The 17,132-nt window shown below is 41.7% G+C and overlaps 2 protein-coding genes across 2 annotated transcripts; one reads left to right on the plus strand and one right to left on the minus strand.

The window, feature by feature from the left end:
* Positions 1-2,349: 2,349 nt before the first annotated feature.
* LOC122435840 (alpha-galactosidase A-like) lies at positions 2,350-7,482 on the plus strand. The gene is made up of 6 exons (XM_043459926.1): positions 2,350-2,617; positions 3,667-3,844; positions 4,400-4,491; positions 6,160-6,321; positions 6,538-6,735; positions 7,100-7,482. Exons 1-6 carry the CDS (start codon positions 2,372-2,374, stop codon positions 7,403-7,405), a joined length of 1,182 nt encoding a protein of 393 aa, XP_043315861.1. The 5' UTR covers positions 2,350-2,371; the 3' UTR covers positions 7,406-7,482.
* A 5,326-nt stretch (positions 7,483-12,808) lies between these two features.
* LOC122435289 (60S ribosomal protein L36a-like) lies at positions 12,809-16,139 on the minus strand. Its single transcript, XM_043459364.1, has 5 exons — positions 16,009-16,139; positions 15,490-15,595; positions 15,212-15,279; positions 13,451-13,573; positions 12,809-12,954 (listed from the first exon to the last, which is right to left on the minus strand). The coding sequence occupies exons 1-5, from the start codon at positions 16,117-16,119 to the stop codon at positions 12,934-12,936; spliced, it is 429 nt and encodes a 142-aa protein (XP_043315299.1). The 5' UTR covers positions 16,120-16,139; the 3' UTR covers positions 12,809-12,933.
* Positions 16,140-17,132: the final 993 nt, after the last annotated feature.

A 17,132-nucleotide genomic window follows, 5' to 3' on the forward strand; every position in this document is an offset into this window, starting at 1 on the left:
GTATATAACTTTTGAGGTGAAGTTTTTGAGTCATGCTGCAAACTTCCTTAAAAAGTCATTTGGGGATTAGTTAAAGGTTTTATTAAATGTCTAGAAGTGTACAGGGAGAGTTTGCTTTTTTTTAATATTGAGTTTTCTTATTCAAGAACAAAATAATGTCTCTCCATTTATTCTCATAAATTAGAACATCATCAGTCAGTCAGTTCAGTCGCTCAGTCATGTCCGACTCTTTGTGACCCCATGGACTGCAGCATGCCAGGCCCCCCTGTCCATCACCAGCTCCCGAAGTTTACTCAAACTCATGCCCATTGAGTTGGTGATGCCATCCAAACATCTCATCCTCTGTCGTCCCCTTCTCCTCCCGCCTTCAATCTTTCCCAGCATCAGGGTCTTTTTTTTTTTTTTCATCAGTGTCTTTTCAAATGAGTCTGTTCTTCGCATCTGGTGGCCAAAATATTGGAGCTTCAGCTTCAGCATTAGTCCTTCCAATGAATATTCAGGACTGATTTCCTTTAGGATGTCCTGGTTGAATCTCCTTGCAGTCCAAAGGACTCTGGGAGTCTTCTCCAACACCACAGTTCAAAAGCATCAATTCTTTGGCACTCAGCTTTCTTTATAGTCCAACTCTCACATCCATACATGACTACTGGAGAAAATATAGCTTTGACTAGAGGACCATTGTTGGTAAAGTAACGTCTCTGCTTTTTAATATGCTGTCTAGGTTGGTTATAGCTTTTCTTCCAAGGAGCAAGCGTCTTTTAATTTCATGGCTGCAGTGATTTTGGAGCCTCCCAAAATAAAGTCTGTCACTGTTTAATTGTTTCCCATCTATTTGCCATGAAGTAATGGGATAAGATGCCATGATCTTAAGTTTTCTGAATGTTGAGTTTTAAGCCAACTTTTTCACTCTCCTCTTTCACTTTCATCAAGAGGCTCTTTAGTTTTTCTTTGCTTGTGCTTCATCCAGCCCAGCATTCACATGATGTACTTCTGCATTTTAAGTTAAATAAGTAGGGTGACAACATACAGCCTTGATGTACTCCTTTTCCTATTTGGAACCAGTCTGTTGTTCCAAGTCCAGTTCTAACTGTTGCTTCCTGACCTGCATACAGATTTCTCAGGAGGCAGATCAGGTGGTCTGGTATTCCCATCTCTTTCAGAATTTTCCACAGTTTGTTGTGATCCACATAGTCAAAGGCTTTGGTATAGTCAATAAAACAGAAGTAGATGTTTTTCTGGAACTCTCTTGCTTTTCCAATGATCCAGTGGATGTTGGCAATTTGATCTCTGGTCGCTCTGCCTTTTCTAAATCTAGCTTGAACATCTGGAAGTTCACGGTTCACATACTGTTGAAGCCTGGCTTGGAGGATTTTGAGCATTATTTTGCTGGTGTGTGAGATGAGTGCAGCTGTGCTGTAGTCTGAACATTCTTTGGCATTGCCTTTCTTTGGGATTGGAATGAAAACTGACCTTTTCCAGTTCTGTGGCCACTGCTGAGTGTTCCAAATTTGCTGGCATATTGAGTGCAGCACTTTCACAGCATCATCTTTTAGGATTTGAAATAGCCCAAATGGAATTCCATCACCTCCACTAGCTTTGTTCATAGTGATGCTTCCTAAGGCCCACTTGACTTCTCATTCCAGGATGTCTGGCTCTAGGTGAGTGATCACACCATCATGATTATCTGGGTCATAAAGACCTTTTTTTGTATAGTTCTTCTGTGTATTTTTGCCACCTCTTCTTAATATCTTCTACTTCTGTTAGGTCCATACCATTTCTGTCCTTTATTGAGCCCATCTTTGCATGAAATTTTCCCTTGGTATCTCTGACTTTCTTGATGAGAGCTCTAGTCTTTCCCATTTTGTTGTTTTCCTCTATTTCTTTGCACTAATCACTGAGCATGGCTTTCTTATCTCTCCTTGCTATTCTTTGGAACTTTGCATTCAAATAGGTATATCTTTCCTTTTCTCCTTTGCCTTTTGCTTCTCTTCTTAGTTATTTGTAAACATCATCGTTTATTCAAATGAGCCCTGCACTTAATTTTAAAATTACCTCTGGGTATTTTAGGTTTTGTCTGTTGCTTATTTGTTTGCTCTTGTGAATGGTGTCTTTTTCTCTGAATAGGTTATTGTTGATATCTAAAGAAGCTACTGATTATGTTTACTTTGTAGTTTTACTTTACTGAACTGTCTTCTTAGTTCTAATAGCCTTTTCAGTTTTATGTATTTCTCATTCCTCTTTTAATTGTTTGGGGTTATTAGGGGTAGAAGGGGAAGGAGTGAGAAGAAAAAGGCCAGTCCATTTTACCTTCATTAGTTGTAATTACTACCAAATTATTACTGGGTTGAAAAATAAATTGCAAAACCTCGAGATGCCTAATAAATCAGAGTACCCAAGCATTTGTCTAATGAATTGTAATGATTCTTGGAATTTGTCTTTCAGCGAGAAGCTCTTCCTGCAGATAGCTGAGATCATGGCCTCAGATGGCTGGAAGGATGTAGGTTATGAGTATATCTGCATTGATGACTGTTGGATGGCTCCTGAAAGAGATTCAAAAGGCAGACTTCAGGCAGACCCTAAACGCTTTCCTGGTGGGATCCGCCACCTAGCTAATTATGTGAGTGTATGGTAATTCTCTTTTTCATTCAGGTGACTATAAGCATATCTGTACATAATCTTGCTCAAAACACTTGGAAAGTAAAATAGCTGTTACTATCCAAACAATTAATTGTAAGGCTTATTGGGTAGAATTTTCATCCCATCAGCAGATCTGTGTTTTGCAATAGTTCTTGAGGCCCATCTTGGAGAAGTTCTCTTTTTGCTGAAATCACTGAATTCTCTAGGAGAAAAAAGGAACTTGGTTCTTGACCTGCATGCATATATTGCCATATAAATTTTGAGCAGTTATCACAATTGTGCTATAGACTACAACTTTAGAAGATAGAAGGAATATGTTCTGGAGATTGTTATATTCTGGAGTAATGGAGCCAGACACTAGCTAAAGGCAGTGAAGACAGATACTGAGTACAATTCAGTACTGTTGTAATAGGGTAAAGAGCCAAGTTAAATCCAAAATACACCAAAGATGAGTGGGGTTTTAAATAGCCAGATTGTGGGGGGTCAGTGGATGAACAATTACTAAGAGGAGATATCAGGAGGCGGGGAAGCAAGCCAAGCACTTAGACATCAAGGGTGGGGCAAAAGGAATTTGATCAGATATTAAAAGGTGGAGGAGGGAGGGTGACTTTGCAGGATTCTTACTAAAACTAGACAGGGAAAGCTAAGGTAGATGCGTACTTGAAAGGGGGTTCAGAGGTGCCTAAGGTTCAGTCAAGGAAAGAGTCTTTGTCCAGATAAATCTATCATTGCCCTGAAAATGTAACTTTTAAGATCCTGTCAAATGAAGATCAGAGCAGCTGACAGCTTTCACATCAGTTCTATGCTGTTGTTACATGTAGAGTTTGAACTCAGCAGAACTGGAGACTTTGCTCTTTATCTCCTGACAAACTAATCTGGATAATTTTATGGGCTGGGGGGCAGGGGAAAGCCCCCCCCCCACCCAGTATCTACCTGGTGAAGTGTACTGGTCTCTGCCTCTAGCCTGAAGTGGTTCTCTCTATTTCATGATTGCCCTTCTAGCGAGGTGACTCTTCTCTCTCATTTCAGGTTCATAGCAAAGGACTGAAGCTAGGGATTTATGCAGATGTTGGAAACAAAACCTGCGCAGGCTTTCCTGGGAGTTTTGGATACTATGACATTGATGCCCAGACCTTCGCTGACTGGGGAGTAGATCTGCTAAAATTTGATGGTTGTTACTGTGACAGTATACAACATTTGGCAGAGGGTATGTTTCATCCACAAGATTTAGCCAAGAGCAAAAGGCAGAACTTTGAGGACAAGGTAGCTAAGCATCCAAAGAACTAATCCTCGCTTTGGAAATATCCAGTCACGATACTGGAAATGATGATTCTCTGTGTCCCAGAGCTCCTGCCTCTTCTTGCAGTTTGTCCACACGTTTATTCATTCATGCATGTAAAAGCCACATGTACCTAACCACAGCTAATGTCATGAACTTTTCATGTAAGAGAGCTCTGAGTTGACTGCAGTTAATTGTTAACTCTCTGTCCATCACTGGGAAAAGAATCCCAGATGTCAAACAGTCACAGAGAGAAGAGCATCTTCCTTCCTGCCCTTCCTCAATATAGGCACCATCCCGCACTCTCGCCTCAGAACAATCCCAGCTGTCTGGGTGGCACTACACACAGTGTAACCACAGAGTCACCTCTCTGTGCTGCTGGTTTAAAATAGAAATGTGGCCCTTCCAGGCAGCTTCTTTTAAAAATATACAGCCCCAGCTGGAAATTCTTTTCTTTATTTTACACATTGTTTTCTCATACAGGTTATAAGCAAATGTCCTTGGCCCTGAACAGGACTGGCAGAAGCATTGTGTACTCCTGTGAGTGGCCCCTTTATATGTGGCCCATTTTTAAGGTGAGCTAGTGAGCCCAGAATCCAACAGAGCCTTGCTGATAGATTTTCAGAACTCAAGAGCAAAGGAGACGAAGGTCCCTGTCAAAGTCCAGCCTTACTTAACAGTCTCATCCTGCCATTTCTCCCAGGATCTATCCACTTCTCACCATCCCCACTGCTGTAATTGGAGACTAAGCCACCATAAACTGGGAAGCCAGTCATCTTTGATTCTTTTTGTCTCACAGTTCACAACCTATCTGCAGCAATCCTTTTAGTACCGCCTACAAAATATATCCTGAATCAGCCCACTTCATTATCATGTTAACCTATTCAATTTCCTTCTATGAGCTTAGCACTATTTACCTATTTACCTATTGTCTGTCTCCTCCATTAAAATGTAAGCTCCAGGAGGGCCGGGACCTTTTCTGACTTTATCAGTATATCCCTACCTTATGGTAAGTGTTGAATAATTACTTATAGAATGAATCCCTGCTATCTTCTTCTGATCTCTGCAAAATTCTCTAACCTCTTTCTAAACATCTTAAACCTCAGATAGCCTACCTGCCTATCTACAAACTTTTATTTCTAATTAAACATAACAAATTATATGCCTGGGATTCAAATTGCCTTATCATCTGCTGACTGAGTCCTGTGTGATTTGGAACTTTTACTTATTTAGATCATTTTAGTTATTTTTTTATTGAAGTATAGCTGATTTATAGTATCATACTAGGAAATCACTGTATTTGCTTCTGATTATAAAAGTAATACATGTACATTTTGTAAAAGTTTGACCGTGAAGTATAGAAAAAATTAAAATCCTCCATAATCCCAAGACAGTAGTCCCCCCATCCCACAGTTTTGCTTTCCATGGCTTCAGTTACCAAAGCATTAAATGGAAAATTCCAGAAATAAACAACTCTAAGTTTTAAATTGCACATGTTCTGAGTATCATGATAAAATCTTATTCCATCTCACTCTATCCTGCCTGGGACATGAATCATCCTTTTTGTCCAGCATATGCATGCTGTGTACACTACCCACCCATTGGTACCTGTATAGGAAAAAAAAGTACTACATATAATATACTGTCTGTGGTTTCAGGCATCTACTTGGAGTCTTAGAATGCATCTCCCACACATAAAGGGGGACTGCTGCACCTAGTTACTGTTTGCTAAATTTCCAGCAAAAACAGTGTTAGAACCATTTTAAGTTATATAGCCTACTTCTGAAGCAAACATCTTACAATGAAATTCCATTATATTAATGATAAGGATTTAGCTCTCCTCATAGAGACCTTTAATCTGTAAACTAAGGAGGCTACAAGTGCCTTTTTATTTTTTTTCCCATTTATTTTCTGTTTTTTTTCCCATTTATTTTTATTAGTTGGCGGCTAATTACTTTACAATATTGTAGTGGTTTTTGCCATACGTTGACATGAATCAGCCATGGATTTACATGTGTTCCCCATCCCGATCCCCCCTCCCATCTCCCTCTCCATCCCATCCCTCTGGGTCTTCCCAGTGCACCAGCTCTGAGCACTGAGAGAATAGCATTGAAACAAGTATACTATCAAGGGTGAAACATCACCAGCCCGGGTTAGATGCATGAGACAATAAAACATGATTGTTTTCCTATCACAAGAATGTTAGTAGAAAGTAAACAGAAGAGTTCTCTCTGTTTTCACAGCCCAATTACACAGAAATCCGAGAGTACTGCAATCACTGGAGAAATTTTGCTGACATTTATGATTCTTGGCAAAGTATAAGGAATACCTTGGACTGGACATCTTCTAACCAGAAGATAATTGTTCCTGTTGCAGGACCAGGAGGTTGGAATGACCCAGATATGGTAAGAACCTGAGCCCTCTGGTTCAAGCTCCTGAAGTGGACCTATTTCCTTCCTACTTGACACCCAGGACAAAACAGAAGGGAGAAGTTCCTGGGAGGAGGCTTTATGTGAGAGTAATCAGAGCAGGATGCCCTGGAAGGTGACTTGTCTCTATGTCTAGGTAACTTTTAAGAATGTTTTATCTCCCTTGAATTCTTACTTCATTCTTTGTCCCAGTTGGTGATTGGCAACTTTGGCCTCAGCCGGGATCAGCAAATAACTCAGATGGCCCTCTGGGCTATCATGGCAGCTCCATTACTCATGTCCAATGATCTCCGACACATCAGCCCTGAAGCCAAAGCCCTTCTTCAGGATAAGGATGTAATTGCCATCAACCAGGACCGCTTAGGCAAGCAGGGGTACCGACTTAGAAAGGTAATGTTCTATTATTAGAAAAGTAATGTTCTATGGGAGAAAATAGAAATTGGCCAGGAACGTCTTCTCCTGCCTTCTCATTTACAATTCATCCAAATGTTTATTTGGGGTGTGTATTTTAAGATGGTTTAATACTCAAGTACCAAGTTTGTCTTGGACTGAAATCTGTTACTTTATGGAGGATATGCACTGATCTTTAAAGAAGGCATTTTTTAATCTTGATATCATAATCAATAATGAGGCTCCTTTGTGCTACTTTTCTCTAAAAGTGCTCGATAATTCTAAGACATAATACCATAAATAATATGGCAGCTTATTGCTAGTTACCAAACTATCACACCTCTTTTCCTGGCTTGCTTTTCAGGAGAACAACTTTGAGGTGTGGGAACGCCCTCTCTTGAACTTAGCATGGGCTGTGGCTATAGTAAACCTGCAGGAGATTGGTGGACCTCGTTCTTACACCATCTCTGTTACTTCCTTGGGTCGAGGACTGGCCTGTAATCCTGACTGCCTGATCACAGAGCTCCTGCCTGAGAAGAGGAAGCTTGGGTTTTATGAATGGACTTCAAGTTTAAAAACTCAAATAAATCCCACAGGCACTGTTTTGCTTAGGCTAGAAAGAACAAGCTCAGTTCAGTTCAGTTACTCAGCTGTGTCTGACTCTTTGTGACCCCATGGACTGCAGCATGCCAGGCTTCCCTGTCCATCACCAACTCCATGAGCTTACTCAAACTCATGTCCATTGAGTGGATAATGCCATTCAATCATCTCATCCTCTGTCATCCCATTCTCCTCTCACCTTCAATCTTTCCCAGCATCAGGGTCTTTTCCAGTGCGTCAGTTCTTTGCATCAGGTGGCCAAAGTATTGGAGATTCAGCATTAGTCCTTCCAATGAATATTCAGGACTGATTTCCTTTGGGATGTACTGGTTGAATCTTCTTGCAGTCCAAAGGACTCTGGGAGTCTTCTCCAACACCACAGTTCAAAAGCATCAATTCTTTGGCACTCAGCTTTCTTTATAGTCCAACTCTCACATCCGTACATGACTACTGGAAAAACCATGGCTTTGACTAGGCTTCGTTGGCAAAGTAATGTCTCTGCTTTTTAATATGCTGTCTAGGTTGGTCATAGCTTTTCTTCCAAGGAGCAAGCATCTTTTTATTTCATGGCTGCAGTCACCATCTGCAGTGATTTTGGAGCCCCCCAAAATAAAGTCTGTCACTGTTTTCATTGTTTCCCCATCTATTTGCCATGAGGTGATGGGACCAAATGCCATCTTAGTTTTCTGAATGCTGAGCTTTAAGCCAACTTTTTCACTCTCCTCTTTCACTTTCATCCAAAGGCTCTTTTAGGCTTTCTTTGCTTTCTGCCATAAGGGTGGTGTCATCTGCATATCTGAGGTTATTGATATTTCTCCCAGCAATCTTGATTCCAGTTTATGCTTCATCCACCCCGGCATTTCACATGATGTACTCTGCATATAAGGTAAATAAGCAAGGTGACAACATACAGCCTTGACATACTCCTTTCCCGATTTGGAACCAGTCTGTTGTTCCAAGTCCAGTTCTAACTGTTGCTTCCTGACCTGCATACAGATTTCTCAGGAGGCAGATCAGGTGGTCTGGTATTCCCATCTCTTTCAGAATTTTCCACAGTTTGTTGTGATCCAGATAGTCAAAGGCTTTGGTATAGTCAATAAAACAGAAGTAGATGTTTTTCTGGAACTCTCTTGCTTTTCCAATGATCCAGTGGATGTTGGCAATTTGATCTCTGGTCGCTCTGCCTTTTCTAAATCTAGCTTGAACATCTGGAAGTTCACGGTTCACATACTGTTGAAGCCTGGCTTGGAGGATTTTGAGCATTATTTTGCTGGTGTGTGAGATGAGTGCAGCTGTGCTGTAGTCTGAACATTCTTTGGCATTGCCTTTCTTTGGGATTGGAATGAAAACTGACCTTTTCCAGTCCTGTGGCCACTGTGGAGTGTTCCAAATTTGCTGGCATATTGAGTGCAGCACTTTCACAGCATCATCTTTTAGGATTTGAAATAGCTCAACTGGAATTCCATCACCTCCACTAGCTTTGTTCATAGTGATGCTTCCTAAGGCCCACTTGACTTCTCGTTCCAGGATGTCTGGCTCTAGGTGAGTGATCACACCATCATTATTATCTGGGTTGTAAAGATCTTTTTTGTACAGTTCTTCTGTGTATTCTTGTCACCTCTTCTTAATATCTTCTGCTTCTGTTAGGTCCATATGATTTCTGTCCTTTATTAAGCCCATCTTTGCATGAAATTTTCCCTTGGTATCTCTGATTTTCTTGATGAGAGCTCTAGTCTTTCCCATTCTATTGTTTTCCTCTATTTCTTCGCATTGATCACTGAGGAAGGCTTTCTTATCTCTCCTTGCTGTTCTTTGGAACTCTACGTTCAAATGGGTATATCTTTCCTTTTCTCCTTTGCCTTTAGCTTCTTTTCTTTTCTCAGATATTTGTAAGGCCTCCTCAGACAACCATTTTGCCTTTTTGCATTTCTTTTTCTTGGCGATTGTCTTGATCGCTGCCTCCTGTACAATGTCACAGACCTCCACCCATAGTTCTGGCACTCTATCAGGTATAATCCCTTGAATCTATTTGTCACTTCCACTGTATAATTGTAAAAAATTTGATTTAGGTCATACCTGAATGGTCTAGTGGTTTTCCCTCCTTTCTTCAACTTAAGTCTAAATTTGTCAATAAGGTGTTCATGATCTGAGCCAGTCAGCTCCCGGTCTTGTTTTTGCTGACTGTATAGAGCTGCTCCATCTTCGGCTGCAAAGAATATAATCAATCTGATTTCTGTATTGACCATCTGGTGATGTTCATGTGTAGAGTCTTCTCTTGTGTTGTTGGAAGAGGGTGTTTGTTATGACTCTTGGCAAAACTCTGTTAGCCTTTGCCCTGCTTCATTCTGTACTCTAAGGCCAAATTTGCCTGTTACTCCAAGTATCTCTTGACTTCCTACTTTTGCATTCCAGTCCCATATGATGAAAAGGACATCTTTTGGGGGTGTTAATTCTAGAAGTTCTTGTAGGTCTTCATAGAACCATTCAACTTCAGCCTCTTCAGCATTATTGGTTGGGGCATAGACTTGGATTACTGTGATATTGAATGATTTGCCTTGGAAATGAACAGAGATCATTCTGTCATTTTTGAGATTGCAAGCTAGACTGCATTAAAAAGCTTCCTTTACAAGTGACTACCCTGCTTTTGTCCATCTTCAGCTGTTTTTATTTCCTTGAGTAAGATTTTCCACACTTGAGCTATCTGAAAATATTTTGGGGAAAAGCCTTTGAACCAGATATGAATAGCTGAGAAAGAATAGCTTAGTAATATTAATAAGTAAAATAATAATCTACAGACATACCTCATTTTGTTGCATTTAACAAATACTGTAGGGGTTTGAGGTTTTTTGTTTTTTTCACAAATTGAAGGTTTGTGGCAACCCTGCGTCTGTCACAAGTCTATTGACCCTGTTTCTCCAACAGCATTTACTCACTTCATGTCTGTGTCACATTTTGGTAATTCCCGCAATATTTCAACCTTTTTCGTTATTATTGTATTTGTCATGGTGATTGTGATTTACTACGGCAAAAAATATTGACTCACTGAAGACTTAGATGATAGTTAGCAATAAAGTATTTTTAATGCATCCATTGTTTTAGATATAATGCTATTGCTAGTATTTAATAGATTACAGTATAAATGTTAAGTTTTATATGCACTGGAAAACCAAAAAGCTGGTGACTACCTTTTTATCTGTTGCCTGTATGGGAACTACAGACCAGGCACTATTCTAGATGCACAAGGTGTACTGACCTCACAACAACCCTGATGCAGGTACTTAGTCACTGTAAACTACAGCCAGGATTTTAAAACAAGGCTGATGGCTCAACTGGTAAAGAATCCACCCACAATGCGGGGAGACCCCAGTTCAATTCCTGGGTCAGAAGATCCCCTGGAGAAGGGATAGGCTACCCACTCCAGTATTCTTGGACTTCCCTTGTGGCTCAGCTGGTAAAGAATCGACCTGCAGTGCAGGAGACCTGGGTTCGATCCCTGGGCTGGGAAGATCCCCTGGAGAAGGGAACAGCTATCCACTCCAGTATTCTGGCCTGGAGAATTCCATGGACTATATAGTCCTTGGAGTCCCAAAGAGTTGGACACAACTGAGCAACTTTCACTTTTTAACCCTTACACCGCTACCTACTTGGATGGCACTAATTCTTAGCCTAAAGGCCAGTACTTTGGCCACCTGATGCAAAGAGCAAGCCAACTCATTGGAAAATACCCTAATGCTGGGAAAGACTGAAGGCAGGAGAAGGGGGTGACAGAGAATGAGATGGTTGGATGGCATCACCGACTCAATGGACATGAGTTTGAACAAACTCGGGGAATAGTGAAGGGCAGGGAAACCTGGCATGCTGCAGTCCATGGGGTCGCAGAGTCAGACACAGCTGAGTGACTGAAATGAACTGAAAGGGAATATAAAAAGAAAACTACTTAATTGAAGGGAAAAAAAAAACCCTACCCTAGAAGGATTACCCTTCATAAATAGATGATTTAGAGGCAACCCATGCATGTATGCTCATTTGCTTCAGTTGTGTACTGCTCTTTGCAACCCTGTGGACTGTACCCCACCAGGCTCCTGTCCTTGGCAAGAATACTGGAATGGGTTGCTATGCCCTCCTCCAGGGGATCTTCCCATCCCAGGGATCGAACCAGTATCTAGTATGTCTCCTGCAAATGTGGGTTCTTTACCACTCACTATGCCACCTGGGAGGCAATCCAACAGACCACATTACTGAATTTTTATGGAAGAATCTTGTCAGGAAACACCCCTACACACACACTTAACTTTCTAAGTCTAGAAACAGTTGTTTTTGTAATCCAACAAATGCAAATGGCTTTCTTTCACCAACAGTTGGTACATTATGACCTAAAATACCAAATGTCTGGACAGAAGACACCCTCCCCTTCAAGATGAATTGCCTTATCTTGAGGTCCTACGGCAAGGCAATGAACTTCAAATTGGGGTTTGGAGGAATGAGTCATTGGAGGATTTCCAACCTTCCTTTTCCTCTAATTGGTTTACCTGAGGACCAACCTGCAGCTAATGCTTCAGGCCTACCCCTTTTCCACTTCCCCTTTTACTATCACCCTTATCCCACATAAGCAAAAAAGCTGTTCAGCTCACCCATCATGAATGCAGGACAGTTCAAAAGGCCCACTCAAAAATACAATATGCATGTTGTAACAATTCCTTAGCCTGTCAGGTGATAACTGATGTTTTTTCAATAAAACTGGAGGACTATTAACTGGCTATACTAAAATTGGAATAGAATTAACAAATCCAGACTTAATTCATCCACAGAAACTAACTTGTAAGGAAACACCTCCATCTCCAGTTACCAAAATGCTTATTTGCTTCACCTCCAGTTTTGCTGCACAAGAATGAAGAATACAGAAGCATACAGAGGATTCCAACTGTTAGGCACTTTACAACGTGAATAGGTTATTCCCCATAGATTCCACTGGGGAGTTTAACTCAACTTTTACCTACTTTAAATTTTGAGGAAGCTTAGGGGGGATGAGAGTAAGTCTAATGACACATATAAGGGCTTCCCCGGTGGTGCAGTGGTAAAGAATCCACCTGCCAAGCAGGAGACTGGGATTCAATCCCTGGGTTGGAAAGATTCCCTGGGGAAGGAAACAGCAACCCACTCCAGTTTTCTTGCCTGGAGAATCCCATGGACAGAGGAGCTTGGCAGGCTACAGTCCATGGGGTCATAAATGAGTCGGATGTGCCTGAACAATACTGTGCCTAGAGAACTAGGTTGAAATTCCTCAACTTTAGTTGACTTAAATTCTGGTGAATTTAGTAGTAAATGTGAGACAAATTATGTCACTCCTGGTGAACCCCATTTTCAATATGGACATAATTGTCCCAAGTGCTGAAAGTAGCAAACCCATCACAGCATCTGATGTGATATCAGTCAGATAACTCCTAATGAGTCAAGAATCCAAAACCATCAAGCATAAATTTCCCAAAAAGGATTTTATTGATGACATTTTTATTTCCCTTCCAAAAAAACCAACTGGAACTAAATGAAGTAAACGATCTCAGACTTTTATTGTCTTCATAATAAAACAAAATATGAAGCTCAAAATTGGATCACTTGGCCCTGTAATAGAACAGGAAAAAAAGTGAGTTTTTGTAGTTTGTGAACAATCTTTACTCCATCAAGAATAGACACATCCCTTATTAAAAACCAGTCTTTCCATTTCCCCCTTCTTACTCATGTCAAAACTCCAAAATCTATGGATCTTAGTTATATTGAGAGGACTGACTGCCCCTGATCTTAAAGAGGGGCCACAAAAAACGAGTAGGCAGAAATCTTCACCTCTCAACATTACAACACCTCTCAACAGCTTCCCTGGTAGCTCAGACGGTAAAGCATCTGCCTACAATGTGGGAGACCCAGGTTCAATCCCTGGGTCAGGAAGATCTCCTGGAGAAGGAAATGGCAACCCACTCCAGTATTCTTGCCTGGAAAATCCCATGGGTGGAGAAGCCTGCTAGGCTACAGTCCATGGACATGCTGAGCAACTTCACTTTCTTTTCTTTCAACATTACAAATCCATATAGAAAAAATTGCACCTTTCACCCCATAGTTATACCTTTCTCTTCTTATCGCCTCCCAACTCAAAATGCTTGCATCTCTTAATAGCCAGCATTCTCTTTGATCTACAGTTGGGCTCAACACATTCAAGCCTCAGTACAATCTTCTTTGTAGTTTTAGCCTGGAAAAATAAGTCAAAGCCTTCATAAATCACTGCAGAAAATCCTTCTTCAAAAATATGACTGCCGGGTCAAGTACTACATACAGCAAAGCTCTGCAAAATTTTAAAGTTGTGATAATTTGTCTTAAGCTATAAGGGAGAAAACAGAATTGTGAAAATAAGTGGATGTTGTGGTGACCCAAGGACAAAAGAGCAGATAAAACCAAGGAGGGTCTTGGAATCCAGGAACAGAAAAACCAGACCCTTATGTCTCCTTTCCTACCCCATAGGGAGAAGGTATTTGCCTACCCAGTATACATGCCTCATCCAATCAGCACATGATCCCACTCCTTGTACCCTGAGTATAAAAGTAGACTAAGGACCCCTGTTCAACATCGGTTCTCCCTTGAGCTAGCCCGCTGTTCTAACAGCATCTCCCATTCTAATAAATTTTATTTCCCACTCATTCTGTCTCATGTCTTGAAATTCTTTTCCAACCCGCACCCAGACCACGACAGATATAAAAGAAAATGGTGGCATTATCTACTTGAAATCAAGTTCTCCATTCATATCAAATATCATAGAGGATTTCTTATCAAATAGGCCCTCATCACACCACCTTGGCCTTTTAGCAGTTAAGTATTCTGCACAGGCAAAAATGGGTCAACCGAGTCCATGCAACTATACTTCAAACAGCGTCTGCAACCCATTAAACAAGGTTAATAAATATTACTTAAATCTACTCTTCAGAGACTACAATTACATCGAGATTTTATGTGATATTACTTAACTCACAAAGTACACTTCTCACAAATATTCAACTTTTAAAGCCTGCTCCTGTAGTCAGAATTCTATTGCTGCTAGTTTGCAGTTCTCAAAAGGGCAAAAACATAGGTACAACGTCCCCATCTCCTAAACAAGCTACCCAAATGTGGAAATGGAAATTACTACCTTGAGATCAAACCATTGGATCCATTAGGTCCAATGTACCTAAATGAACACTGAAATCATTCCTGAATACTTTCTGGAACCAGGCTGAATGAGGAGCTAAGTGATAAAGAAATGCTGTTTGTGGGAAGGCTATGCTCCAAGCATTGTGTACTTTAAGGGGTAGACAAGTTACCTGGGGTGGAACAGAAACTCAGAAATTCAGACTGAGAACCACAGGTTATTCAGGAAGTCAGTGGCAGACCTAAATGGCTATTTTAAAGAACTTTTAAGACTTCGTCAGGTAAGTAGCTGACTTCAGGCTTCTGAACAGATCTGAGACACAAAATAAGAGAAGGATTCTTACTGCAAGCATGAGAATTCCTTAGGACATGACAACAGATAAGAACAGGGCAAAGGAGAGGATTTACAGTTGTACTCAAACTTCAGTCCTTAGGAAAGCAGGTCTCATTCCTTCATGTTTGCCTCTTCACAAAGAGGACAAAAAATATAAAACAGTGAGGCAGTGCAATACTGTACACTGCAATCAGACCTGGACTGCACTCCCAGCTACCTCCACTGACTACTAGATGTCTCCACACGTAATTGAGGTAACTTCACTGAAACTATTAAAAACACACACCTATATTGTAGACGTGTGTGGGCTAAAAATAAATGTGAAGTCTCTGCCACGGTCAGTGAGAAGCATATCAAACAGTAATTATTACAAACCTTTTTCCGGAAAATTGGCTTAGTCTGCCCACCATAGCCACTCTGCTTCCTGTCATAACGCCGCTTTCCTGGGAGAACGCAAGGTATTCATCAGGGTTTATCAAACATAACCAATCAGAACAGACACTTGAAAAAGTCTTCTCATCGATTTTACCTTGGACTTTCCAGCAGTAATATCAATCAATGCCCAAGTGGGAAAGGGAGGGGAGATTGGGCTCGCGTATTCTATTACTACACAAATGCTGCATTGAAACCAAATCACGTACAAACCATCTTACCCTGGGCATATAAAGAATCCTTGCCCTTCTTGTACTGTGTCACTTTGTGGGGCTGGTGCTTCCCACACTTCTTACAGAAAGTCCGGCGGGTTTTTGGAACGTTCACCTAGTAAATAAACCGTTCAGAACATACAGTGTTAGACCATCGGTACAAAGCCCAACCCGACCCAGCTGAAGCTAAGCCATCCCACGAGGACTCGACTCTCAAACTCCTCACCAACACACAACGCTGACCATAAAGTGGTCTAGCCCCATGTACTTCAAGTACAGCGGCCTCCACCGAATCCCAAACTAAAACAAGAACATATTCCTTCTACCGCTGCCTAAGTCTACCCCTTAGATCTCATCACTTCAATTCCTGGCCCCAAAGCCCAGTCCCTTTGGGCTCGATCCTGGCAACATTGGGTTCCTTTGGTACAACGAGTCCACGCAGGAGCCTGGTCACATCCAGAGACGACACCATCAACAGAGAGGAAAAGATTAGACTGGATATTACCAGACCCCACCCCAAGCTCCTACCATGTTTGCGACAGCGATACCAGCACAAAAAGAATGAGGTCTGGCCGGAAACGGAAGTATATAGGAGGTTTCTCGTCGCGCTTCCTCATGGGAGTCGGTGGGAACAACCATAGAGTCTCAGGCTCTGTGCACACCTCCCTCTGGTGTCTGAGAGGACTCAACTCAAGCTGCAGGCACAAGCTTAAAGAAGGGCTCCGGCTGAAGCTGATCTACTCTTTTCAACTTCCTCTCGCCCCACTCCAGCTTTGCAGCTTTTCCTCACTTCCTCACTTTTGGCGGATACTGCTGCGTAGCAGCGGTGAGTGAAGGAAGCAGTGCTTCCAGACCGTCTGGCTTCCATGTGCCTATCCCCGAGGGAAGCCAGGACCAGAGTGAACTGGACGAGCCTCCACCTTCATGTCCGATTCCTGTTCCACTTCAAGGTCACTGGGAACAACATCTTTCAGTGAACTGTCGGTTCACTGAAGGCTTACAGGGAGCCAGTGCTCTAGTTCATCTATCACATCGCTATTTGGTGCATTCAACAAATGTTTATTTATTTATTTTATATATTTTTTTTTTAACAAATGTTTATTGAATGCCTATTCTGTGTTGGGCACCATTCTAGCGGAGGGTGGACAGGCTTAGTCGCTTCAGGTGTCCGACTCTTTGCGACCCTATGGACTGTAGCCTGCCAGGTTCCTCTGTCCATGGGATTCTCCAAGCAAGAATACTGGAGTGGGTTGTCATGCACCACTCCAGGGCATCTTCCCGACCCAGGGATCGAACAGGCAGTCTCTTAGGTCTCCTGCATTGGCAGGCGGGTTCTTTACATATTGAGCCACCTGGGAAGCCCTCATAAATGTATAATTACAGACTAAATACTTTGTAAGAAAGGAACAGTGCTCGGCATTAAACAGCCCCCGTTTGTTTAGGGAGCAAGTTGGCTGCCCTAGGTTCTGCAAAGTGAGGATGAAATTGTTCAGCTCCAACAACGGCAATAACCAGGCCAAAAGATAGAACGTATCCAGCAGCTCACTTCTCTGCACATCCGGTGGAAGGCATGTGCCAGGTTTCAAGAGAGTCCAGCAGAGAAAGACTGAAGGGTTCTGGGCATTTTAAGTGAATTGTCCCATAAGATTCTC

This window comes from Cervus canadensis, chromosome X, assembly GCF_019320065.1.
Source record: "Cervus canadensis isolate Bull #8, Minnesota chromosome X, ASM1932006v1, whole genome shotgun sequence".
Lineage (NCBI taxonomy): Eukaryota > Metazoa > Chordata > Mammalia > Artiodactyla > Cervidae > Cervus > Cervus canadensis.

Excerpts from the sequence above, each read along its gene's own strand:
- LOC122435289 (XM_043459364.1), bottom strand. The coding sequence starts at position 16,119 with ATGGTTGTTCCCACCGACTCCCATGAGGAAGCGCGACGAGAAACCTCC. Across the intron at positions 13,574-15,211 it reads AGCCAATTTTCCGGAAAAAG|GCTAAAACTACAAAGAAGAT; the intron begins GTTTGTAATAAT and ends TTATTTTTCCAG. Across the intron at positions 12,955-13,450 it reads GAGGCGATAAGAAGAGAAAG|GGCCAAGTGATCCAATTTTG; the intron begins GTATAACTATGG and ends GTTCTATTACAG.
- LOC122435840 (XM_043459926.1), top strand. The coding sequence starts at position 2,372 with ATGCCTAATAAATCAGAGTACCCAAGCATTTGTCTAATGAATTGTAAT. Across the intron at positions 2,618-3,666 it reads TCCGCCACCTAGCTAATTAT|GTTCATAGCAAAGGACTGAA; the intron begins GTGAGTGTATGG and ends CTCTCATTTCAG. Across the intron at positions 4,492-6,159 it reads ATATGTGGCCCATTTTTAAG|CCCAATTACACAGAAATCCG; the intron begins GTGAGCTAGTGA and ends CTGTTTTCACAG.